Raw genomic sequence first — 25,299 nt, forward strand, 5'->3', positions numbered from 1 at the left:
CAGCTCCTAACTCGATCTGCTGTAGCATAGTCCTTACTGCTTCCCATATGCATATCTTGTCTCCCCAGCCAGGCTTTAAGCTCTTGCAGGAACAGCAGAGCTCATCACACACACACACACACACACACACACACACACACACACACACACAGTTCATAGCACACTGTTTTGTAGCTGGTAGATCCTCAATAAATATATCTATTCATGGATTATTTGGAAATATATCAGGAGGCAGATGTATAATCATAGGCATTCTTAACGAGTTCAGTTGCAAGACAGAGAGTCTCATGATCCAACTATATTTTGTCTACAAAAGACTCACTTAACATCCAAAGACACAAATACATTGAAAGTGAAGGGATGGGGAAAGATATTCCATGCAAACAGTAACCAAACGAGAGATGGAGTGGCTATACTAATATCAGACAAAATAGACTTTAAATAAAAGTTGGTACAAGAGACAAAAAAAAAAAAAAGACATTACATATTGCTAAACTGTTTCCCATTTTTCCTATTTTTTAACTTTAAAGAAATTATTTTTCTTGGGATAAGTGCTGTTTCCATTTTTTTCAATAAAGATTTGCTTGATTAGTTGCATTTGTATTTGTTTTTTTACAATTCACACATTTAAAATGTACAATTTGAAGCTTTTTACTATATTCACAGAGCTGTGCAATCATCACAATCAATTTTAGAATATTTTTTATCACTCTCAAAAGAAATCTCATACTCATTAGCAGTCACTCCCATTCCTCTTTAATCCCCCAGCCCTAAGCAACCACTAAGTTACTATGTCTTTATGGATTTTCCTATGCTGGACATTTCATACAAATGAAGTCATACACTATGTCATCTTTTGTGACTGGCCTCTTTCACTTCAGATAATGTTTTCAAGATTCATTCATGTTGTAGCATGAATCAGTACTTCATTCCTTTTTATTACTGAATATTTCATTGTATGGTTATACCACATTGTAATGAACTGTTCATCAGTTGATGGACATAGGGGTTGTTTCCACTTTTTGGCTTTTATGATTAATGTTGCTATGAATGTACACACACAAGTTTTTCCATGAATGTATGTTTTTATTTATCTTGGGCATATACCTAGGAGTGGAATCATCAATTGATTGCACTTGACCTTACCTAATTTTCCTGATTAACACTCCTGCCATTGTGTTTTCTTTTACAAAATACAGAAAGACAGAGAGAGAGACAGAGACAGGCAGAGACAGAGAGAGAGACAGAGACAGGCAGAGACAGAGAGAGGCTGTACCTGCTCTGGTGTCTTGTCCGAAGTTCTTGAGGACATTCAGAATCAAATGATCTACAGCTGAAATGATGACAGTCAAAGTGATTGGGTCAAAATATCCTACAAAGAAAAAGTTTTCTGGAAGAAAAAAGGTCTAACCTGAGTTGAGCTGCATGTATGAAGAGCTGGAGAAGAAGAGAAGGAAGAAGACACTCCAGCAGGGCCATAGCATAAGCAAAGTGCTGGTGATTGGGCTGAGTATGGAGTACCTGGGGGATAAGTAGCAAGTAGTAGAAGGTGAGGTTAGAATGATTTGTTGGGAGTCACATCATCAAGGGCTTTGAATAGCAGCCACAAGTGTTTGAGACTAAATTTTTATAGTTTTGAAGGAACCATTGGAGACTGTCGTCTAGGGACATCAGTCACATGATCAGATCAAATGGGCATGATCAGGGCACTGATGGGCGGGTGCAGGCAGGATAGACCGAAGCACGGACACATCTGTGATAGCAAGCCCCCATTCTTTGGAGGCTGTTGCAGCAATTCAGGGCTGAGGTAAAAGCTTTGAGGGTAGCCAGCTGGAAGCCAGTGACTTATATGGATTCAGTGGGCAAAAAAACAGCATTCATCATGGCACTGGTTCCCCAAAGGACCCGAGCCTATGTTCAGGGAACTCATCATTTCCCTATTATATAAATTGATTAGGTCATTCACAGTTGAGACTGATGCCAGGGGTTTGCCACTAATCAAGCTAGAATAACAAGCTGGAGGACAAGGCAGGCCCTTTGCCAGCTGGGCAAGGAGCAGGTCCAGAGGCACAGAACACTGCAGCAAAGCACTCTGTCCCTGACCTGGGAGTCTGGGCAAAGAAAACCAGTGAGAGATCTGGCAGTGCCCTTCAGCTGCATCTGGAGACTCCAGGGCCAACTCCTGGAATGACACTTCTAGGACTTCTGTCAGAGCTGACCAGTCAAGTGGGATCCAGCCCTGGAGGCCCATGGTTAGGCTGTCCTCCCTGCCTGCAGAAGCTTGTAGAGATGGGGGTATGGTAGGGATAGGGGAACAGGCTGGGGTGACACCAGTGGTGAGCCCAGGGGAGGCAAAGGCTTGAAGAGAATAGTTGAAGTGCATTTTGCCAATAGTAACAATAGTCTGCAATGGCAAAAATTTGTGTCTACATAAGGCTCCCACTGTGCTCCAGAAAAAGGAGGAGAGGGCTGTATATTCTCAGTGGATGAGATGTTCTCTCCCTCACACAAAGGTTCCCCCTGCCCCTTTCTGAGAAGACCACTGCGAAGTTAACCACATGCCATCCAGTACCAGTAAGGCTGATTCTGACTATGCTAGGAGTGGACCCTCTCCCATTGGTCCCTCCCCTAACACAAAGGGGAGTATAGTTGGCTCCGTCCATAAACTGGAAGAGAACTTCTAGGAAGATCCATGCCTCGGATGTGCCCTGGTTTGGGAAAAGCAACATCTGAAGTCAGATGCCTTTTAGCTTCTGGACAGCTCTCTTGCCCAAACCCCACCCCTACCCCCTGCCCTCCAGTCTCCATGTCGGGGCATGCGGTCAGAAGGACCTGGTTTCCAGGCTTTCAAATGCTCAGTGAACGGTGGAGGCTTGCTCAGGAACGACTTTGAGTCCCCTGACGCTTAGGGGACTGACAATGCCAATACTTTGGGTCGGCCTTAGCTTGAGTGTTTTCTGCTGTGGAGACCAGACCGCTCGAGATTTGGGGGTGGGGGGCTAGTTCTGTATTTAGTCACGGTTCACCCACCTAGGGTAGCTAAGCACAGCTTCCATAATTATCTTCATTTTCTGTTATCTGTATCGTCTCATCATCATCAGGCCCCCCCCCCCTCCTGTGGAAGCGGGACGGACAGAGAAGGGGCTGGCTGCCAGAAGAGGACGGTTTTCTGTCTGTACCAAGGACGTTGCTCGACACAGAACTTAGAGATCCCGGCAAAGGCGGCCCGCGGAGGGCGGAGAAGCTCCCGCGCTGGGGCCGAGCCCCCCGCCGTGTTTCCCTGTTGCCACGCGACGGAGGGGGCGACGATGTACCCCCCCACACACACACCCTCCTCAGCGCTCAAGAACACAGCCTTCCCGCCGCCGGCCTCGGGGGAGCCGGCTAGTGGGCTCTCCCTGCACCTCCTCTACCCACCCTGCCGCAGCCAGGTTCTTATCCGGCGTCCCCCGCCCTGGACCGGAGGGTCAGAGGGTTGGGGTGACGAAGGGAGATCCAGCAGCCGGTGGGCCTGAACGCTTCCTCCTCCCGTGGCCCCTTGGTCCTCTACTCGCTCTTGACTCCACCCCCGTCTCTATTCCGCAGCGTCCCCTCCCTGTCAGCACTCCGCTTCCGCGACCGCACCTGCCTTAGGGGTTGAGGGGACACAAGGGAGGTAGAAAGGGAAACCGAGGGTTTGGGGAAGCACAGCGCAGCAGGGTGACCGGCTCGTCCCGCGCCGCGGGTCCCCGCAGCCCCGGCGCCGCCCGCCCGGCGGCTGCGGCACCGATGCGCTGTCCGCGGTGCTGACGCCGGCCGCCCGCTCGGTCGGGAGGGGGAGGAGATGCCCTCATTCTCCGGTCTCCCCGAGTCGAGTGACCCTTTCCCCGCTCCTAAGCGGGATCCTTTCCCCAAAGGAACCCTCCGAGACCTGGTGCCGTGGATGGATGCAGGAAGAAGACGCGAGCTACAGGGAACTTAAACTTCGGACTGGAGCTGGAGAGCCCGGTGTCAGGGCATTGGCGTCTTTCGGCCTCCAGCACCTGAGACCGCAGGACAACATCAAGTTGAGCAAAGTTTGGCGGCAGCCTGGACAGAAGGGAGGGATTCCGGGGCCGAAGCGCAGGGAGGGACAGGGACTGGACGGTGTTCCCTGGCGGCGTGGTAGCCAGCACCGCAGTCCGGACACCTGCTTCGGTGCCCCGCATTAGTGCAGCCAGAACGGCAGGGAGGCGTCGCAGCAGCCCAGCTCCCCACCCCTTCTCTCCCTTCCTTACTCCCCACCCCCCAACACCCCGCCCCGGCCGCCGGTGACTCCGCCTCTCCGTGCCGGGCGGCTCTCCGGCTGGAGCTGGAAAGGGAGCGCTTACCCGGACTCAGCTCGGTTCCGAGGCTCCGAAGCCGACGCCGCCAGCTCAAGCCCGGGGGCGGGAGCTGGACTGCCCACGGAGCCTGCGCCGGGGAGCCACTGAGCCGGGAACGTCTCATGGGACGCGCCCGGGGTCTCTCTTCGTGCCCTGCTCTCCCGTCCCTGTCCTAGGCGCCCGGGCTCTACAGCCCGCCCCGCCCGCAGCCCGCGGCCTGTCTGGAGAGGAGTATGAGGCCCGGGGCCCCGTGGACGCCGGCCACAAGGCGGCAGGGGCCTACCTTGAGACCCCCGCGCCCGAGGGCGGTGGGTGAGGAGCCGCGGCAGCCGGCCAGGCGTCGGGGCGCAGAGAGGAGCGTCCCAGCTCCGGCGCCCGAAGGGCCGCGGGACCCGTGTGCGGCCTGAGCGCCGAGGAGGAGGCGGAGGCGCCCCGCCGTCCGGGCTCTGGAGGAGGCGGCGAGGGGCTCCGCGGCGGCCCCCGACCCCTGGTCACCATCCTCACGTTTCTGCTCCCGCGGGGGGGATGTCGCGGCCCGGGCCCCGAGCGCCGCCCCGGCCCCGGGGCTGAGCTCCGGACCATGTCCTCCCGCAGCCCCCGGCCCCCGCCCCGCCGCTGCCGCCGCCGCCTGCCGCGCCCCTCCTGCTGCTGCTGCTGCTGCCGCCGCTCGCACCTCAACGAGGACACGGGCCGCTTCGTGCTGCTGGCGGCGCTCATCGGCCTCTACCTGGTGGCGGGCGCCACAGTCTTCTCGGCGCTCGAGAGCCCGGGCGAGGCGGAGGCGCGGGCGCGCTGGGGCGCCACGCTGCGCAACTTCAGCGCGGCGCACGGAGTGGCCGAGCCGGAGCTGCGCGCCTTCCTCCGGCACTACGAGGCCGCGCTGGCAGCCGGCGTCCGAGCCGACGCGCTGCGCCCGCGCTGGGACTTTCCCGGCGCCTTCTACTTCGTGGGCACCGTGGTGTCGACCATAGGTGAGCGGCGCGCCCAGCGGGCGACTTTCCTCTCCGCGTCTTAAACCTGCCGCCCTTTCCACTGCTCGGGGCTCGAGCCGCGTCCCTCGGCTCCCTCTTCCCTTCTGAGGCCCCGTTGCCTACTTTCATTTCGCCCTCTCCTCCCCACCCGTCCCCCTCCTCCTGCTCCGTCTCCCTCTTTACTGGCTTTCGGCGCGGGAGGTGGCCTGAGAGGCCCATCTCTGGCGCGCACCCAGCGGTGACTGCCTGGCAAAGAGGCCAAACGGGGAGAACCCTCACCCGGGCGCTGGGCAGACCGGGGGCCGCCCGCGCTCCAGCACTTGCCAACTGCGTGACCTAACCGCTTGTGCCTCAGTTTTGGCTTCTAAAAAAGGACTTGGGAGAACATGTATCAGGGGCCTGCTGCTTCCTTCTTATTTCTCACGCCCCCTAGTCCTCGGTTTCCTCATCCAGGTGATTTGGAAAGCCCTTCCTCTCTCCACTCACAGCGTTGTTATCTCCTTTCTTTTCTTCTTTCTTCTTTTACACGCGTTTTCCCCCAGAGTCCTCCAGCCCTTTTACCCTGGGGAAGGCGACCATTTCCCCAAACGAATCCCTAGATCTCCTTCGCATCTTTTTTTTTTTTTTCTTTACAGTCTACACCACCCCATTAGACTTGGAGAATAGGACTTCAGCCGCTCTGGTTCTGGGTTTTCTCCTCTTACTCCCCCCTCCCCACTTCCAACTTCCCCTCCAATTTCTTGACCTCTCTTCTTTGTTACCTTGCTATCTTTTCCAACCAATAGTGGCACCAAGGGGGTAGCTTGGGTGCAGGGGGTAGTTTCTCTGTACTTTCCATCATCCCTTCCTCTTATTTTTGGTAAAATAGTTCATGATTGTGCCACTGTACAAAAAATGCTGTGTAACTGTTCCTCGAAGCCCCCCTATTTCTTTCGCCCCTCCTCTGAGCCTCTCTTGTAGAGATTGTGGAGCCATCACTGCTCCCCACTCCACCCTGCCCCTCTCTTTATTCTCCTCTCACCCACTTTCCCCATCCCCCCCCTTTCCCTGGGCCCTGGGTGTCACGTGAAACAGACCTCTTCCCGTTACTGTATAGAGTGCAGAATAAATACAAGATTTTCACTTTGGCAAGACTTTGTGTCTCATCTACTCCTGCTTCCAGTCCCAGGGTGAAAGAAGGCACTTGGCTGGTCATGTCTCTAGTCACCCCAAAGCACTATCCCCTGGTGGTAGTTCTGGAGGAGGGGACTGGATCCACTGGGCTGAGAGGTGAGGGATTGCACCGGCACGCCTTCTGTGGGTGGGTTCTGGGCTGGATTGGTATGCCAGCTTAGAGACGGGGGAATGGACTAACTGACCAGTGTAAGCCATTGTAGCTGGCTGCTGGGAGGCAGAGAGAAAGACTGCATCCATGTGCAGAATATGAGCAGCTATAGATGGCTCTCTGAGTGTATATGTATAGTCTACGAAAGGGCTTCCTTTCAATGAATTTTCATGTGTCATGTTTGATCTGATGACTTTAAATAGAAAAGGCAAATGTGGCCCAAGTCCAAAGTACACACAAATTGGATAAAAATACCATTTAAAAGCTATATCATGTTGTTATGGTGATTGAAGATATAAAAATGACCCCCTTAAAAAAAAATCCCCTTTTAAGAGCTGCATCAAGTTGCTATAGCAACTAGAGTTTTTTTTTCTTTTTTTTTTTTTTTAAAGTGCTTTAAAAGTACTAAAGATGCTTAGTCCTGGAAGATGACATCATGTGTTCATAGCTCATTATTGATTTATGCTCTTCCTCTTGTAAACACACCCTTTTGCTTTCACCTAGAGGCAACCTGTGCACATACTGGGCAGCCACAGCCTTTCTTTCCCAGCGGTGCGCTCTGACCTTGGCTTCCTAATGGAACCCACAGGTTAAGGGAAAGGTGGTAGCAGTGTCCCCTTCCCCTACAGGCCATGAGTCTATCCAGATGGGGCCTCATTCCAGTGACCTGTGGTCTCTGTGCCTTTCTGATGAGCTCCCATCAATGCCTTCATTCACTGCCCAGACATGGCTTCTACAGCTTCTCTCAGTTCTTTGCACAAAATCAAGTCAGTGTGTTGGTAAATTGTTCCAAGCCCGAGCCTTTAATCTACCAGCAGGATTGGCTGTTCTTTAGTCAAGCAGAAAGAAACTATGTTCTCTTTCTTGATTTGTGTTTTGGGATGTAGGCAAGCATTGTAGGAGGCTATGCTGAAGCTGGTGGCTATGTTACAAATGACCCAGCACATTGTTTCCAAAATCTGCTGCAGGGAGATATTTATCTCTGAGAAGAGCTGCACTCAGGACCAGAACCAGCCAGTGGACAGCTCAGCATTGAACTAGCCCCTTTTCAGCGGTGCCAAGAGAGCCACACAAGTAGCAGGGTCTCTGGCAGTTATCCACCTGCTGACGTGGTGTGGGGCAGTGGTTCAAATTGGTCACTTCTGTCAGATAAGTTCTGCTGAATCCCGAAGTAGCATGATTTTTATTTCAGGCTTCTCTTGGATGAGATTTAAGTAAAGACCTACATACGTCAGTTTCACTTCTGTTTATGTAGTTCCTTTCCCTTAAATGCCCTGAGTCTTCAGAGACAATTATTACTGGTGCTTTTATGGATTCAGCAGCTCAGGGAGCCAAAGCTGAATCCAAAATGGGCAGTCAGTATTCTCTATCTGCCACCTCATCCAGCAAAGAGGAAAATTAGCATGCACTCAGTTTTAGTTGAATATCAGTGTGTATGGTCCGTGCAGCAGTGTGGACATTTTCTTGTATTGTATAGACCCAACTAAATGATTCATCTAGACTTCAGTATAGAAAACCCTTCCTTCATTCATCCCATAAATATGATATATTGTGATATATTGTGTATATCAGGCCCCAAGTGCTAATATGTTGAAAGGTTAAAGCTTATTCTACAAGACAAAGGTTGAAGCATATTCCAACATGGGCAGTTGGATTGCAGTGTTCATGGGCGCCACATCTTGGCTAGCCTCACTAATGATGATTGGAACAAGGAGGGGTCCTTTGGTCCAATCCCATGTGGCTCAGAGTGTTAAGGGACGTGTCTCAGGTCACAGTTAATTATGTATTCAGCTGGGTTCAGAATCCAAGTTATGCAGTGTTTATTCTACCAGTTTCATTTATATAATTGGTGGGCACATTCCTGTTTGAGGCTGAAGTATTTAATAACGGGGGTGTGTGTGTGTGTGTGTATCTGTGTGTGTGTCTGACAGACACCACAGCAGGGCTGAGCAAAAGGACTGGTCTGTTGGTCAGGCCAACAGCTGATTAAGTCCAGAGAAAACTTGAAGGATCAGACACATCTTAGAGGTCAGATAGACTAGAAGCATCTGGTAAGTCTTAGACAGCTGGGAAGGCAAGAGCCAGTACCAAGAAAGTTAGAGACAGAAATGCTAACAAGTAGGAGACATTCGGGTAAATTCTGGTCCAAGGACAGCAACCACTTTCTCTCTGCCTTCTTTTGCACATGTGTGTGTGTGTGTGTGTAGGGGAGGGGAAGAAGGGGCAGGAATGGGCCTTCAGCTAAGAGGGAGACACAGAAGAAAAATTCAGGTGTGGTTGTGTGTACTCATGTTAGATGAAACACCATGATGAGGTAGAATATTTGTCCTGACTTTTGGCTTGAACAAGGCCCATATCTGGAGCTAGGTAATTTGCAGCTGTCCACACAACATAGACCCAGTGGGAAGATTTGCCAGTGATTGTTCAGTGGTAGTTGAGGCTGAATAGAAAGTCAGTCTGAATAGCTTAAGCAAAATGAAAATCCACTTTGTGGTCTAAATTATTCATATTGATTGCTTACACTGAACTGAAATCCTGGGCAATTATTATTTCTGCCATTTATGCTATATGACATATTCCCAGGGGATTGAAATCAAGTTTGTTTTAATGTAAATACATCTATTTATTCATTCCTCCATTTAACAAAATCCAAGACAAGCAGAACTCATAACCATGCATGTGTCGCCTTTGGCATGTTGTTATCTGCATCCCCCGTGATTACATGAACTCCTAAAGAGAAAGACACTGGCTGGTGTTCTTTTAGTACTAAATAGTATTCTTGGAGTCAGGCCCTAGCTCAAAGATATTCAAACAATCCAAAGAGTATTAATCCATCATTTCACATCCTAAAGGATGTTTTATTGGTTTACTTTGAAAAGATTAAAAGGAAACTCTCCACTGGGGTTTTAATTATGCAACTGCTGTCAGATTTACACATAGGGAAGAACATATTTAAAAGTCTCTCTCAAATGGCAGCTTGATATAAACAGAAATATTTTTGCTTCCTTTTATTAGGTTTTCTGGCAGCATATTTTAGCTATAAAGTTAAAACCATGCCGCTGTAGCCGGGATGGTGTAGGTATAAGAGATGTCACTTTTGGCACTGCATAATTTAGCTTGCTACTTTCAGAATTAGGCATACTTAATTATTCAGCTGCAAGATTAGTAACAAGTCCTAACTTTTTACTTCTTTTTTAACATGGAGTTTTTAAAATGTTTTTGCTTCAAAGGAAACTAAGACATTATGAGTCCGAAATGTCACTACCACATTTACATTCGGTTTTCTTCTGACATGTATGTAATCCAGCTGGAGGCGGCTCTGATGCCGGGAATGAAATACATTACCCAGAAGGAGAGGAGTACCTTTCCTCGCTTATTTCTCTCATCAGCTATTTTTTATTGGAAGATGATGCTATGACAGCTTTGAAGGACATTTAGGGGAAAAAATCCATCATTAGATTTGAAGCTGTAGATGGAGAGCAAGGAAATACATTCTAATTCACTGCTCCATCCTCAGCACCCAGCACTGAACCCAGCACATTGTAAATAGTCAATAATTATAATAACTCATAATACTCTGCCCTAACATAACTGTTTTCATTTTTGCAAGTTCCCCTGCAGTTCTTTGTCACCTTTTGTAGGAAAAAGAAAGGGAACTACTTGACAAGTGCTGAGCTGCTTTTGGTAATATTTTTTTATCAGTGTTGTTTCCATGTTTCCGCATACTAATTTTAATGGGTGCATAATACTCTATCTAACTGATGTTCTGTAATTTACTACCCCTATTGCTGTGTAGCTGGGTGTGGTTCCCAATTTGGGGGCTGTTGTGAGTAATGCCACAGTGATCATCTTTATGATGGCCTTTTCTTTACGCAATATCTCCTTCAGTTGAATTCCCAGCAGTGAAATTGATAGTCAGGGCACACTACCATCTTCATGGCTCTTGGGGCCAGTCCCTTTGGAGTGAAGGACTGTCTCATCTCTCCTGAGCTGAGCCTACAACCTCTACAAAGCCTAGAAGAGACTGGACAGTTACCCAGCAAATTGCCCCATGGAAACAGGCCACAGATTCACTTGGTTTCCTCCAGGATTGCACTCACTCCCAGGGGCTGAGCTGACCACTGAACAAGTCAGTGACTAAAGCATCTTCAGCCTCCCTTGCTTTAATGAGAGCCACTTCCTCTGGGAAATTTTGGATGAGTGGAGAAGGGCAGGAAGGAAAACAGGAACAGCTGCCCGGCCATCAAAGACAGAGAGGGGGTACCTGGACCTTCTTCCTTCCTGTCCCCTGCATTCCCAGGGATGTCTGCCACCACTCCTGGGCCAAGCAGGTTGAGGGAGAGGGTTCTTCCCTTTGGTCCTGACTGTGCCCAAGGACCCCAGCCTGGACTGGCTCAGAATTGTGCCACATGGAGCAGACACCTACCTCTAGAGTATTCCAGCTGGAAAGCACCATAAAAATCTTCCAGAACTTTCCCCAGGCATTTATACCATTTTGTCAACAAAAGCCAACAAGCAGCCTATTACAGAAAACAGGGGAGCTGGAGCCCCACCCATCAGACCTCCCCTTAGATGCCATGTACTCCCTGAAAGCTTCTCTGAGGAGCCCTGGTGCTCCTCCAAGACCCACCTGAAGAGGGTTAAGTTAGCCTTGTTCCTCATTTTACATAGGTTCAGAGAAGGAGAGAGGTTGTTCAAGGTTGCACAGCAAGTCAGAGGGGCATTTGCTGAGAGCTGGTGCTGACCCAGGACCTGCCTATGTGGACTCTGAGGTCCTTGAGCTCTCATGCCGCCTTGGAAAAGTTTCCTGAATACTGCTGAAGATCTGTCTGTCTGTCTGTCTGTCTGTCTGTCTCTCTCTCACACACACACACACACACACACACACACACACACACCCCAAATGATGGGACAAGTATAGAACCAGATCCCGCCATGGCTCTTCGGAGCAGATACCAGTCTTCCCAGAAGGGGTGAAAGTTAAACCGTACATCAAAGACAAAGGGGAAGAGCTTGGAGGGAGGGGGTGGGGCATCTGAGGCGCAGCAAAGTAAGTCGAGTGCCTTGGAGGGGTCCTCCAGGGAGAAGCTCCTGCTCCATCTGAAGGTTGTGGTGGAGCCTCAGGTCTGTGTTAGAAGGTGGAGCTCAGTGCCGCCACCCCCGTCAGCTGCAGAGGGACTCTCCGTGCCCTTGCGTGGTGACCTCAGATTCAGAGGAGCTGAGATGGAGCAAAAAGCCATTGTGTTCCTGTGCGCAGCCCCAGCCCGGGGTCTTCCCTCGTCTCCTAGCCCTCCCCTTGCTTCTGCCCAGCTCCACTGACCTTCCCAGGATCCAGGGCTTGGCCAGGGGCTGCCAGCCAGCCAACCAGAATGTGGGGCTGAGGTGGGCGCGCTGGGCAGTCTCAGGCTCTGATCTCACCTGGGGTCAGTGGCAGGGTTTCTACGAGGTGAAGTTTGGGGAAGCATAGGGTCTTGAGGCTCTGAGGACAAAGGACCTTCCATGGGACTGAGACAATACAGGAGAGGTGCTGGTAGAGAGTGAGAGAACCGAAGCCCCTAGGCTCACCCCAAGCCAGCTCTTGGCTGCCACCACAGCTGTCAGGCTCTGGCCCCAGGAAGTTCTGTCCTAAACCAGGCCATTCCCTAGCCAACCGCCAGCTCTAATTCTTGGGGGACCGTAGCAGCCAGTGGCTCTGGTAAGGATGTTCTGGACCATCTGTGAGTGTCACCTCCTCCCTGGGCTTGGGCAAGCCCAGCTCAGGACTAAGCTCACTAGCAGGACGGGTGTGCAGGGCCCTGTGAAGGATTAAGCTCTGGGGGACCCACTCTGTCACTTCCCCCAGATCCCAGGTGACTCCAGGATGGAACTTCCAGTATCTTGTAATTTGAAGTCTTACAGTGTCTGGATACAATGTCATTATTCTCACAGTAACAGATATTGCCGACCAGGAAGGCAGGGTAGCACAGAGCAGTGCTTCTCCATCAGTAAAGTGCATGCAAATCACCAGGCTCTTGTCAAAGTGCAAGAGCACTTTCTGTTCAGTAGGTCTGGGTGGGACCTGAGACTGCATTCCTCATTAGCTCCCAGTGACGCCCATATTCTGGGTTCCCAGACTGCACTGGGCACAGCACGGGAAGAGAGAAGCAGCAGTGAGTCAGGAACTGGCAGCTTGGACCCGCTCTGCCCCTCACTGGCCGCACGGCTGTGGACAGGACACGTCACCACGCAGGGCCTCAGTGTCTTCATTCCTAAAAGCAGGGAGTGCCGGGGTCACTTGGGTCCCTTCCAGCTCTGATGTTCTCATATCTGGGAAGGCTATTCGCTCACATCCTCTGGTGCGGTTTAGTGCAGGCTAAAGGCACCAACTCTGCAGACTGGGTCCCAGTCCCAATTCCGCCACTGACAAGCCATGTGCTCCCAGTGAGAGGATGTGCCTCTTCTTACCTCAGTTTCCTCCTCTGTAAAGTGAGGACAACCATCCTCCCTCCCCCACGGGCACCTACGAGGCCTGAATGAGCTAATCCACGTGTGCGGCATCAGCTCCTTAACTGGGCAAGGCTCGTGGGTGAGCCCTGGGCTGCCAGCCTGCACGGGGGGAAACCGAGGCCCAGTTCATCGCCGACCCACCACTCTGCGTACAGCCCTCTGGGTCTCAGCTGCCCCTGCACTATGGCATCTGCCACCCTCTCATCGGCCGCTGTCTCTGGGGCATGTTGCTGTCCTACGCTGTTACATAACTGGCCTGGGAGGGTGCTTTTTAAAATGCATTTTCTTTGGTTCCTCAACTAGAATGTCTTTTTTTTTAAATATTTTTTAAATTAAATTTATTTATTCATTTATTTTTGGCCGCATTAGGTCTTCGTTGCTGCACGCGGGCTTTCTCTAGCTGTGGTGAGTGGGGGCTACTCTTTGATGAGGTGCGTGGGCTTCTCACTGAGGTGGCTTCTCGTTGTGGAGCACGGGCTCTAGGCACGCAGGCTTAAGTAGTTGTGGCACGTGGGCTCAGTAGTTGTGGCTTGCGGGCTCTAGAGCACAGGCTCAGTAGTTGTGGCGCACGGGCTTAGTTGCTCTGCAGCATGTGGGATCTTCCTGGACCAGGGATCGAACCTGTGTCCCCTGCATTGGCAGGCGGATTCTTAACCGCTGCACCACCAGGGAAGCCCTAGAATGTCTTAATAATTCCTCATGTGTGTGCTCTTTGATCTCTTTAAAGAAGCTGTTTGGTGAATAACTGAACAAGTGACTGAGCGGTGGTTTAGACCATTGTCCCCCGGTACGTCTCTGCTTCTCACCCCCAGAGCAGAGCCCTGGGGAGCCACACCCCTGCCCACCATCCTGGTTTAGTGGGCTGAGGCCTCTTGGCAGTGCTTGGGCTTAGGGGGAGGTCGTGGAGCTGAGACCAGCAGAGAGGCCAGATGGGGCTGAGGCCAGGCCTCGCTACGCTTCTCTGAGGCGACTCTGGTGTTGGGACTGCGGGTGGAGGAGGCTGCAGGATGGCACTGAGGTGAACAGCCCCATTTTGGGTGGGAGCCAGGGCGCTGCTCCAGGTCCCCAGGTCCAAACCTTACTCTGTACCCTTCACCCTGGGGCTACTCAGCTCCCCTGATGGGTAGAAAAAGCATCCCCTGTCCTAGGGCAGGACAGGGGAGGCTGCAGGGCATGCCAGCATGTTCCCTCTCCAGACTCCACCGTGGCAGCAGCCAGGGCCTTTGTTCCGGGGAGCAAGAGGGTAACCGAAACATCGCTGGTCTCACTGATTGTCACCCCCCCCACACACATACACACACACACACACGTCGTGCTTGCCCGTCTACTGTGTTTTTACCCATGTTTACTCAGGAACCTCCCCCAAACCCTAGGACAGCAAAGAGGATGCTATTATCCCATTTCACAGACAAAGAGACAGGCTCAGAGAGGTTAAGCGATTTGCCTGGGTTCACACAGCAAGGAGGCAATGGCAGGATAGAGGATTCAGGGCTCCTGACTGTATAGCATCCTTTCTGTTGCCCCTGAGCCATGCACGACCACAGAGGGAGAAGAGTCACAGCCCAGTCTGGGGTCTGCTGGGGGGTGGGGGCAGAAGAGGTGAATATGAGGTGGTATCAGCAAGGGCTCAAGCACAGTTTAGGGATTTGGATTTGGCTGTGCTGTGCTCCTTGTAGCCCCAATGGCTACACTGAGCTTTCCATCCTACACAACCCTGCTCCCTTTTTGAGGGAGGCTGCAGGCAGGCACAGCATGGTGCTTCACGCAGAGCTCACTACAACTCTGGGAGCCGTTGATGGGAACTTTGGGGGCCAATTGCACCAAGCTCTTGCCCAGAGAAAGGACCTCATGAGCTGAGGGCCCTCAGCCTTGCACTTGGGATAGCAGCAGTGGCCACAGAGCGGCGGGACCACAAAAGCAAATAACCAGAAGGTCCGCACTTGAGCACATCAGCCAGGAAAGTCTGGGCATACGGCCAGCTCAGGACTGTCCAAGGTCATGTCCTGGAGGCAAACCCACCCAGACATTGAGGGAAGGCATGAAACCAAGCACCTGCTGGTGCACCCCCAGCTCTAGCCACTCTTAACTTCTGGCCATCCCTCCTGCACCCCACCCCTGAACCCCAGGCACATTCAGCCTCCAGGCCATTGCTCAGGCTGTTTTCTCCACCTGGAATGTTCTTCCCTTTCTCTCCATTTTCCACCAAGTGAACTTGGACTTCAAGGTGCAGCTTAAACGAGGCCACTAGAGCGAGACCTTCTTGGAGCCCCTCTTACTGCCCCCAGACACGTGGTCATTACCTGTTTCTATGCCAGTTTCCCTGGCAATAATACCAGCCTCTGTTCGGTGGGGTAAGGTATGGTAAAGGCTGGCACCGGACCCAGAACAGAGTAGGTATCCTTTCTCCTTCCTCCAGGTCAGGAGCTCTGTCTTAGTAGTGCTTGTCACTGCTACAGTTAATGACAATAATAGCCATATGGCAGCAGCCATGCATTGAATGACTACTGTAAAGTGGGCACCGTGTCTGGAGATGGGGATAATTGAAAAGCAAAGAGGTAGTTTCTGCAAATCATGGAGCAGAATGCTTGGCACAAAGTAGGCGATTAATCAATGTTGAATGGATGGAATGAATAAATGAGTGTGAGTAACTGAAAACCTTGGACTGCTGGAAATAATAAAAAAAAGAGTGGAAAAAACTGGGCCCAGGCTGGGCTCCAGGAACCTCCCAGCACCTCCCTCTCCCTCCCGCCCTGTGGAGCTGGAGGGGCTGGCTGTGCACTGGCCCTTCTGCTGGGCCGTCGCTTTAACCATCTCTCAGTGGCTGGCAGGTGTGCAGTAGACAGCTAGCTCATTCTGGCTGGGGCTCCCCTGGCGGACAGCGCTGTCTCCGTGGCTCTCTGAGTCAGCTGGGTCCTTGTCCTACCCTGCCTGGGGCCCGGCAGAATCATTGGATTGATACCAAACCAGACGATTCTGAGCCTCAGCCCCCAGAGCCCCAGGAGTGGTGGGAAAAGTTCAGTTCTGAACAATGAGGCCAGGCTTCTGGCCCCAGCTCTCCCACCGACCCAGATGCCCCATCTGGCCCTGGCCTTGGCCGCAGCTTCCAGCCACAAGGAAGCCCTGCTGAATTCTGCCTCTCGGCTCAATAGTTCTACCTTTTCCATCACCAGCCCATGGCACACCCCTTAGAAACCAGATGTTGGCTCACAAATTGGACAGAAGTTTTATCAGTAACTAAATGCAATTCCACAAATCCAGAAAACCACCCCTATCCACACAGCCCAGCACCATCACAATGCCTCTAAAAATACTTGGGGAAGCTTTTATTGGAATGGGGTGTCCCAGCTTTCTGGAAAGTTACAGTTGAGATAAACACAAGCCCCAAATCGCACTCCGCGTGACTTTTCCCTAATCCTTTCCAAATGGCCACGACCTCATTCCCTTGCTGCCAAGTGTTCTGAATTCTGAGCACCTCGTGGTGAGCTGCTCACACCAGGACCTGCCAGAAAAGCTTCAGGGACAGCCCAGGCCGGAGAGGGAAAGGAAAACACAAAACTCTGCCCACGTTGAGTGAAACTGCAGGGTCTGATCCTCCCAGCGCCCAGGAGCCTGTCTCTCCTGTTCTCTACTCCATCCCCCAGTGCCTGGCACCAGGCTTGGCACATGGGAGGGGGTCCACGAATATTTGTGGAAAGAACATAAATTTGAATAATTGGTCGTTTCCAAGATTTTCAACTCTACCTAGGCACCAGTTTAAGAAAAAGTAAAATACGAAAATCTCCACTTACAAATCAGATGATGATTCACTTTGTAAAAGAAAGCTTCAGTTTGCAAAGGTGTTCACTCCGGGGCTTCTGTATGTAGCCAGGCGCACCAGTGCATTTAAAGTGAGATACAGGGCTTCCCTGGTGGCGCAGTGGTTGAGAATCTGCCTGCCAATGCAGGGGACACGGGTTCGAGCCCTGGTCTGGGAAGATCCCACACGCCGTGGAGCAACTGGGCCCGTGAACCACAACTACTGAGCCTGCGCGTCTGGAGCCTGTGCTCCGCAACAAGAGAGGCCGCGACAGTGAGAGGCCCGCGCACCGCGATGAAGAGTGGCCCCCGCTCGCCGCAACTAGAGAAAGCCCTCGCACAGAAACGAAGACCCAACACAGCCAAAAATAAATTAATTAATTAATTTAAAAATAAATAAATAAATAAAGTGAGATGCAACGTGCAGCCAGTATGTCAAGAACCCGGCAGCCACATCAAGTCCCCTTTACTGACTGCCATTGCCACCTTCACACAAACCCCAAATCCCTGAGGCAGCCCAGTGCCTAAAGTCAAGGGCTTCTGGTTGAATTAGTGAGCAATACACATGACCCAGTGGGCAATTCAGAAGTGTGTATTTCAAGAGCTAATGTGGGTGGTGTGTCTTGTAGTGACGAGCTACCCAGGTCCACTGGAGCAGTCCAGCCGACGGAGCATATGCCCAATGTACGGAAAGTGCCTTATAAAGCTCCTCGATGTGCATTGTTCAGCCAGGCGGGTGGGTATTGTATGTGTCTCCATTTTAAGAATGAAGAAATCTGCAACACCAAGAGACAGTTTGCAGTGCAGTGTAGTGGTTAGGAGCAGGTGCTGAGGGCCCTGGCCTGGGTTAGAATTTCAGCTCTGTCATTCACTGGTGGGGTTGCCAGGGAACATCTCCTGCTCATTCACTGAAGAAGTCTGGCTCACTGCCTTCCTCTTCACCCCTCTCCAGCCTCCCAGGCGTGATCCATCCAAGACCCGGGCCTCACATTCCTTGACCATCTCACCTACAGCAATGTTTTTCTCTATCCCACTCTGGCAGGTACTCTGTTCTACCCATGTCCTTGCTATGACCAGTGAACTGCACTACCTTCAAAGCTCACCTTCTGATCACCCCCTCCCATCCTTCCAGCTCTCATCCTCTGTTGACCCAATAGAGTATTCCTTGGACCCCAAACGGGCAGTCTCCTACTATGTTTCCATCATCTTTTTTGGGCCCTCATTTCTTTTCTAATCCAGCTTAGATTCACTCCCTCTGCAAGGACCCTTAACTTCCTTGCCTCTCTCTCTCTCCCTGCATTGTGTCCCTGTCCCCAACTTGGTACCATCAAAATGCCAGCTTTCCACCTATTCCTTACCTGTACCCAAGCCGCTACACATGGCTGGAGAAAACCATGCAAACATGCTGACTGGTCCAACTTTAAATTAGTGACCCTGGGGACCAGCCGGACACTCCATGCTGGCAGACCTTCCTACTACCTTCCTATTGTGTCAGTTCACCGCTTATCCCTCTTCTTCCCACCTCCAGCCTCCCATAGCCCTCACTCTCTTCTCACACTTCACTGAGAAAAGTCATCAGACAGGGACTCTCATCTTTACAACCACAAATCCATTCATCATGTGGAGCTGCTTCTTCCTTATGATAGCAGACAGATTGTCCACTTTCAAATGCCTGCTTCACTGGGTCTCATCCCCTCCAACTTTCTCAAAGACTGTTTCTGCCATGACCCTTCCCATACATTGTCAGTCTGTCCTCCATTGGCATGCAAACATGCTGTCTTTTCTTCCTTCTTAATAGACCCCTCCCTTGACCCCTGCATCACCTTCCAGCTACCTCCCCATTTCTCTGCTCCTCTTTACGGGAAAACTTCTCCAAAGAGTAGTCAACATCTCCCTTCCTCCCCTGGATCCACATCGATCCAGAATCTACCCCATATTTCCACTGAGTCTGCTCTTATAAGATCCCCCATGGCCTCCTTTCTGCTAATCCAGTGATGACTTCCCTGTCTTCATCTTACTCAGCAACTCAGCAATATTTGACACCACTGGCCATTCCTCCTTGAAATCCTCTTTTCTCTTGGCTTCTGAGACATCATGCTCTCCTTGACCCTCACTGGCTGCTATCCTGTCTCCTTCACTGAATCCCCTCCTTTGTGTGATCTCTCATTGTTAGAGGGCCCCACATTCAGTCCTTAGACCTTTCTCCCTGGATTCTCTCTCCAGACAATGTCACTTAACCTGTAGGGGAAGAAAACTTTTTTCCTCTATGCCCTTAGGTTTTATACCTGGAGTACTGCAAATTAAACTGACAAAAGACAGATTAACATGAGAAAAGTCTTATTATGTGTGCATATGGAGGGCTTCATAGAAAAGAACTGACATCCAAAGAAGCAGTTAAGCCTGAGGCTTATATACTATTTTAACAAAGAGCGGTAAATTGTGGAGAAGTGATAAGGCAAAGGCAAAAGGGTTTGGGCTTCTAGGAGTGGTAAATTGTGAGAAGGTAAATATATGGAGGAAAGGAAGGTAAGGGTTATTATAGTAAGGTTTGTTGTGCAGACTCCAATTTGTACAGTCTTGGGGTGAGAAGTGTCTCTGGTTATTAAGAGTTGTTCTTCTTTCCTGGTATAGTTGAGGAGAGGGGGGACACCTTCACAAAGGAAAATTTATACCCTACCTTTGGGCAGATAGGGGAAGGGTAGAGAGCTTTTCCTGAGTCTGCTGTTTCTCTATTGCCTCCAGCTCAAAATAATCCTTATGCCAAAGTTGCATATTTTGGGGTCACATCCTCTGATCCCCTTCACACCCCATGGCTTTAAAGCCCACCTATCTGCTGATGACTTCCAGAAGAATAACCCCAATCTTCCACACTATGCTTCAAGACCATAGGTCCAAGGGCCAAAATAGAACTGTTGATTTCTGCTTTGTTCCAGTCTTCCTCATCTCAATAAATGGCACCAACATGAAGAGCTGCCCTGATTCCTCTTTCTCTCTAATTTTCCATATTCATCATCAAATCCTGTCAGCTCAATCTGTAAAATACATTCCTATTTCATCCCCTGTCTCTGTGCCCATCACTACTGGTCTACTCTGATCACAACCACTGTGTGTTGCTGGGGCAACTAAATCAGTCTCCTAACCAATCCTCCAGCTTCCTTTATGCTTCTTGACAACCTCTTCTCCACACAGCAGCCAAAGAGGTCTTTAAAAGTATACATCAGTCAGACTCTTCCCTTATTTGAAACCCGCCAGTGATTCCGCATTGCAGGAAATCTGACTCCTCACCATGACATGCAAGGCCCTGCATGACCTGGCCCTGCCTCTTCTCAGCCTCACTGGTACTGCTCTCCCCTTTGCTGAACTCACTATGGTGTCCAGACTGGACTTATTAGACCTCAGGGCATTTGCATTTGCTGTTCCTGCTCCTGGGAGTCCAGCTCCCTGGGTCTTGGCATGGCTGACTTCTCAACCACAGTCAAGCCTCAATATCTAAAACTAAAATGTCATCCCTTGAGGAGCCTTCTTTAACTACCTGGCTATAATCGTGTCCCCCATTCACCCCCAGCTGCTGTCCATCACACTACAGTCTTATTAGAGCATGTACCACTTTCCTAAATCATCCAGTTCCTGTATTTACTTGTTTGTTGCCTAACCTCTAGCCACTCCCTGCTCCATGAGAACAGGGGTCTCGTCTCCGCACCCACTGTTGTATTCCCAGCGCACAGCACAGCACTTGGTGTTTGTTGAACAAATGAACAAACTTCCAAAGCTTCTGTTTTAACATCTATAAAATGGGAATAAAACAGTGCCTATCTCACACGGTTGTTGGGAGAATTGTATGAGACCATGAATGTAGGTGCTTCATCCGGCCATGGCATTTAATAAGCACTCTAATATGAGCTAGTGTTTTTATTAATAATTTGGCTGAGATCACACAGTGAGTGGTAAAGCTGGACCCCAAATCCTTTGCTCATTCCAGCGTGTCTGATGCCACCTCTCAGGTTGCAGGGTAGGCCTGTGGGAGCAGTGTGAGTGAGGTCAGGACCAGCCTGCCTTAGGCATGCTGAGAACCGACAACAGGTAAAACTGCCTTAATAGGTTTAGGTCATATCAGAGGGTCTTGAAAGCTGGGCAGAAACGTCTTAGACTTGGCATGGGGAGCAGTAAGGAGCCATTGTGTGTTCTTGAGCAAGAGCGTAAAGTGATGATGAGTGTTTGAGAAGAGGATTCTGGCTGATTAGTCACTATATAGTTACGCCATTAAATCAGGCAATCTAGTTAGTGTAAATTGCCGGTCTCTAGACTGCCTGGAAACAACCAGATAATTTGAAGTCCCTTGTTTTGGCTGTTCACTTTGAACATTTAAATCAGCCCACTACGAGCTGTCCCCTTCATTTTATGGGGAGCTTATGTATCTCTATAGGTGGCAAATCCTTGAGTTTGTAATATCATCTCTGAACTGCTGTGTGATTCCAAACTCATTCAAAAGATTGCCAATGCGTATTGTTTCTTCATGAGCTCTAAGTGGCTCATGATATTTGATAGTTCTAATTTTATAGCCAGTGGCGTACACACTTTGAACAAAGAGCAGAGTTTGGCACATTTGACTTAGCAGCTGTGTACAAATCTTTCTCACAATGATGTCTGCCTCATGGGGTTGTGGGGAGGACCCCACATAATAGGCCAAGGGTCAATAAATGTTTGTTGTTTTGTTTATGTGTGTTTATGCTGAATACTTGTGTGCAGAGTGATTTGGGTGGAGAGGGCTAGGGATAGGGGCCTGGGATCCTGTGGCCTTTGGAAAGGGGAAGAGAAGGTGCGAGAGATGTTCTCACGAGCCAAATGGCAGGATCTAGTGCAGCACTCAACATGACTCAATATGACCCCCACTAATCTTGGTTCTCACTCTCTGTTCCTCCCCCATTTCTTGACATCAAGATCACACATGAAGATCCAGGGAAAGGGGCTGACCATGGGCCTGGGGATCTCTATGATGCATCCAGAGATTTGTGTGCACGTCTAATAATGGGGGGAAGGGGGATGAGGGTGCTGCAGGTGCACAGGAGGTGGGAAGTGAAGTCAGGCTGAGGCTGGGGGAGAAAGCCCCTCCTCCAAAGCTGGGTTCAGCAGGGCAGCCCTCCCCTCCCTGCTCAGAGGTTGCTGAGGGCAGCCTCCTGTGCCCTGCAGGTGAGAAAGGCGCTGGGGGAGGATGGCCTGAATGCAGTGGAGGTTGGGGTGTAGGAATGACCTTAATTCATGTCGTCTTTGTCCCTAGAAATCACCTTCACCTTCTTCTAAATCCCTGGTTTACATCTTTTTTAATGTTTTTCCATAAATTTTTTTCTTCTTTTATAGCTGTTTATGGCTGAAGGACACTCTAGCTTCAACTTGGTGCTGAGTACTCTGATTAATTCTATCCCAGCTCCTGACCCTCCCCTCTCCCCAGGGCTGAGCAGAGAGGAAAGAGCTGATGCAGACCCAGCAGAGAGAGGCCCAATTCTCTGTGTGAATGAATGAGCCAGCATCTGCAAGGCCCTGGCTGTTCTCCCTTGTAATTTTTCCAGGGTTTCCAGCCACAGAGTGGTGCCACTGAAGTGACACACATGTCATTTAGAGCTCCTCCCAGCCCCTTTGAGCTATGTGCAGGGCAGCCTGTGGTTAGAGTTGAACTTTCAACCAATGGCTTGCCTTCCCCTGAACTGGCACCAAAATGTTTTTATGCATCAAGGAGTTAGAACAAACTTGAGGTATGGATGCAGTGCGTGTGTGTATATGTGTGTGCCACTGATTTCACATTTTGTGTACAAAAGTGAATAAGTAGACAAAGTCCCTGCTATATGGAGCTAACATTCTAGTTGGGGGAGGCAGTCAATCAACAAATAAGTAAGTGTCAGACAGTGATAAATGCTACTGAAAGAAAAAGGTAACAGAATGAAGAGTGATGGAAGAGGGGGTGCTTTTTTTGATAGGGTAATCTAAAAGGGTCTCTGATGACATGACTCTTGAGCAAAGACATGGAGTGAAGCAAGGGAGCAAGCCATGTGGCTACTTGGAGGAAGAGTATTCCAGCAAGTGCAAGGTCCTTAAGTAGGAGCTTGCATGGTTTACTGGAGGAGCAGCAAGGAGGCCAGTGTGGCTGGAGTAGTGTTTGAAGGAAGGTCAAGTGGGAGAGTGTTAGAATGTGAAGTCAGAACAATAGCCAAGGACTACATCATGTAGGGTCTGTGGTCCATGGCCAGGCCTTCAGATTTTACTCTGAGTAAAATGGGAGCCATTAGAAGCTTGTGAGAAGAGGAATGAGATGACCTTATATGTGTAGGGGAGCAAGCGTAGAAGCATGCAAACAAGTTAGGAGGCTTTTGAAATATTTCAGGTAGGACATGATGGTGACTTGGACAAGAGTGTGATGAGCAGTGTCAGAGAAAAGTGATTAGATCTTTCAGAATATCTTTCAGAAAACATATTCACTGGGTATAGAAATCTAGGTTGAACGGCTGTTTTGCTTTTTGTTTTGTTTTGGGTTTTTTTTGGCCATGCTGCATGGCATGCGGGATCTTAGTTCCCCAACCAGGGATCAAACCATGCCCCCTGCAGTGAAAGCACGGAGTCTTAACCACTGGACTGCCAGGGATGTCCCTTGTTTCTTTGTTTTAATTTCAGCATTTAGAAGGTTGTTTCCTGGCTTGCACAGTTTCTGACAAGAAGTCTGTGATTTTTATCTTTGTTTATGTATAAGTAACACGCCTTTTTTCCTTTGGCTGCTTTTTTTTTTAAATTATTTATTTATTTATTTATTTATGGCTGTGTTGTGTCTTCATTTCTGTGCGAGGGCTTTCTCTAGTTGCGGCAAGCGGGGGCCACTCTTCATCGCGGTGCGCAGGCCTCTGACTATCGCGGCCTCTCCCGTTGCGAAGCACAGGCTCCAGACGCGCAGGCTCAGTAATTGTGGCTCACGGGCCTAGTTGCTCCGCGGCATGTGGGATCTTCCCAGACCAGGGCTTGAACCCGCGTCCCCTGCATTGGCAGGCAGATTCTCAACCACTGCGCCACCAGGGAAGCCCTCTCTGGCTGCTTTTAAGATTTTCTCTTCATTCCCTGATTTTCAGCGATTTGGTTTTTTTTTTTTTTTTTGCTTTTTAAAAATTTTATTTATTTATTTATTTAGCCATGCAGCATGGCTTGCGGGATCTTAGTTCCCCAACCAGGGATCAAACCTGCACCCCCCTGCAGTGGAAGAGTGGAGTCCTAACCACTGGACCTCCAGGTAGTTCCCTCGGCAATTTGATTTTTTTTTAATTAATTAATTTATTTATTTATTTTTGGCTGTGTTGGGTCTTTGTTTCTGTGCGAGGGCTTTCTCTAGTTGTGGCGAGCGAGGGACACTCTTCATCGCAGTGCGCGGGCCTCTCACTATCGCGGCCTCTCTTACTGTGGAGCACAGGCTCCAGATGCGCAGGCTCAGTAGTTGTGACTCACGGGCCCAGTTGCTCCGTGGCATGTGGGATCCTCCCAGACCAGGGCTTGAACCCGTGTCCCCTGCATTGGCAGGCAGATTCTCAACCACTGCGCCACCAGGGAAGCCCGGCAATTTGATTTTGATGTGCCTCAGTATAGTTTTCGTGCGTGTGTTCATCCTACTTGGGGCTTATTGAACTTCTTGGAGCTGTGTGTTTATAAATTTTATTAACTTTGAAAATATTTTGACCATTATTTCTTCAAAAAAATTTTTTTTTCTTACCCCTCACCATCTCTTGTTCGGACTCCAATTACACATATGTTAGACCACCGATATTGTTTCACAGGCAACTGAGGCTCTTATCTTTGCTTTCTTTTTTGTTTTTCAGTCTTTTTTCTCCTCACTGTGCTTCATTTTGAATACTTTTTATTGCTAGGTCTTCAAGTTCAATCTTTTTTTTCGGCAGTGTCTAATCTACTGTAAATCCTATCCAGTGAAATTTTTATTTCACATATTATATTCTTTATCTCTAGAAGTTCCACTTAGTTCTTTTAAACTTTTTTTCCATTTCTCTCCTCGTTACGTTCATCTTTTTCTTCAAATCCTTGAGCATAGTTAATATATTTATAACAGCTGTTTAAATGTCTTTGCTCATTCCCTAATCTCTGCCATTCCTGGTTCTGTTTCTGTTGACAGATTTTTCTCTTGTTTGTGGATTACATGTTCCTTCTTCTTTGCATATCTGATACTTTTATATTAGAGACCAGAACACTGTGAGTTTTACGTTTTTGATGCTTCCTTTAAACAGGGCTGGACTCTGTTATGGCAGACCGTTAAGCTTCTTACAGATAAGTGTGATCTTTTCCAGACTTGTTTTTAAGCTTTTTAAAGTCAGGTCTAAAAGAGCGTTTTCTCTGGGACGAA

At 49.8% G+C, this 25,299-nt stretch overlaps 2 protein-coding genes across 2 annotated transcripts in view; one reads left to right on the forward strand and one right to left on the reverse strand.

The window, feature by feature from the left end:
• The window catches only part of LOC309644222 (uncharacterized protein), a 175,712-nt gene that overhangs the window by 125,774 nt on the left and 24,639 nt on the right, over positions 1 to 25,299 (reverse strand). The gene's annotated exons all lie outside the window — the stretch shown is intronic.
• The window catches only part of KCNK12 (potassium two pore domain channel subfamily K member 12), a 56,127-nt gene continuing 34,500 nt past the window's right edge, over positions 3,673 to 25,299 (forward strand). Inside the window, exon 1 of the mRNA XM_082427820.1 lies at positions 3,673 to 5,314. Within this exon, the coding sequence (XP_082283946.1) occupies positions 4,924 to 5,314 (391 nt within the window). The 5' untranslated portion in view covers positions 3,673 to 4,923. The remainder of the gene's footprint in view (positions 5,315 to 25,299) is intronic.

Source organism: Balaenoptera physalus, assembly GCF_965194825.1.
Source record: "Balaenoptera physalus genome assembly, chromosome: 15".
Lineage (NCBI taxonomy): Eukaryota > Metazoa > Chordata > Mammalia > Artiodactyla > Balaenopteridae > Balaenoptera > Balaenoptera physalus.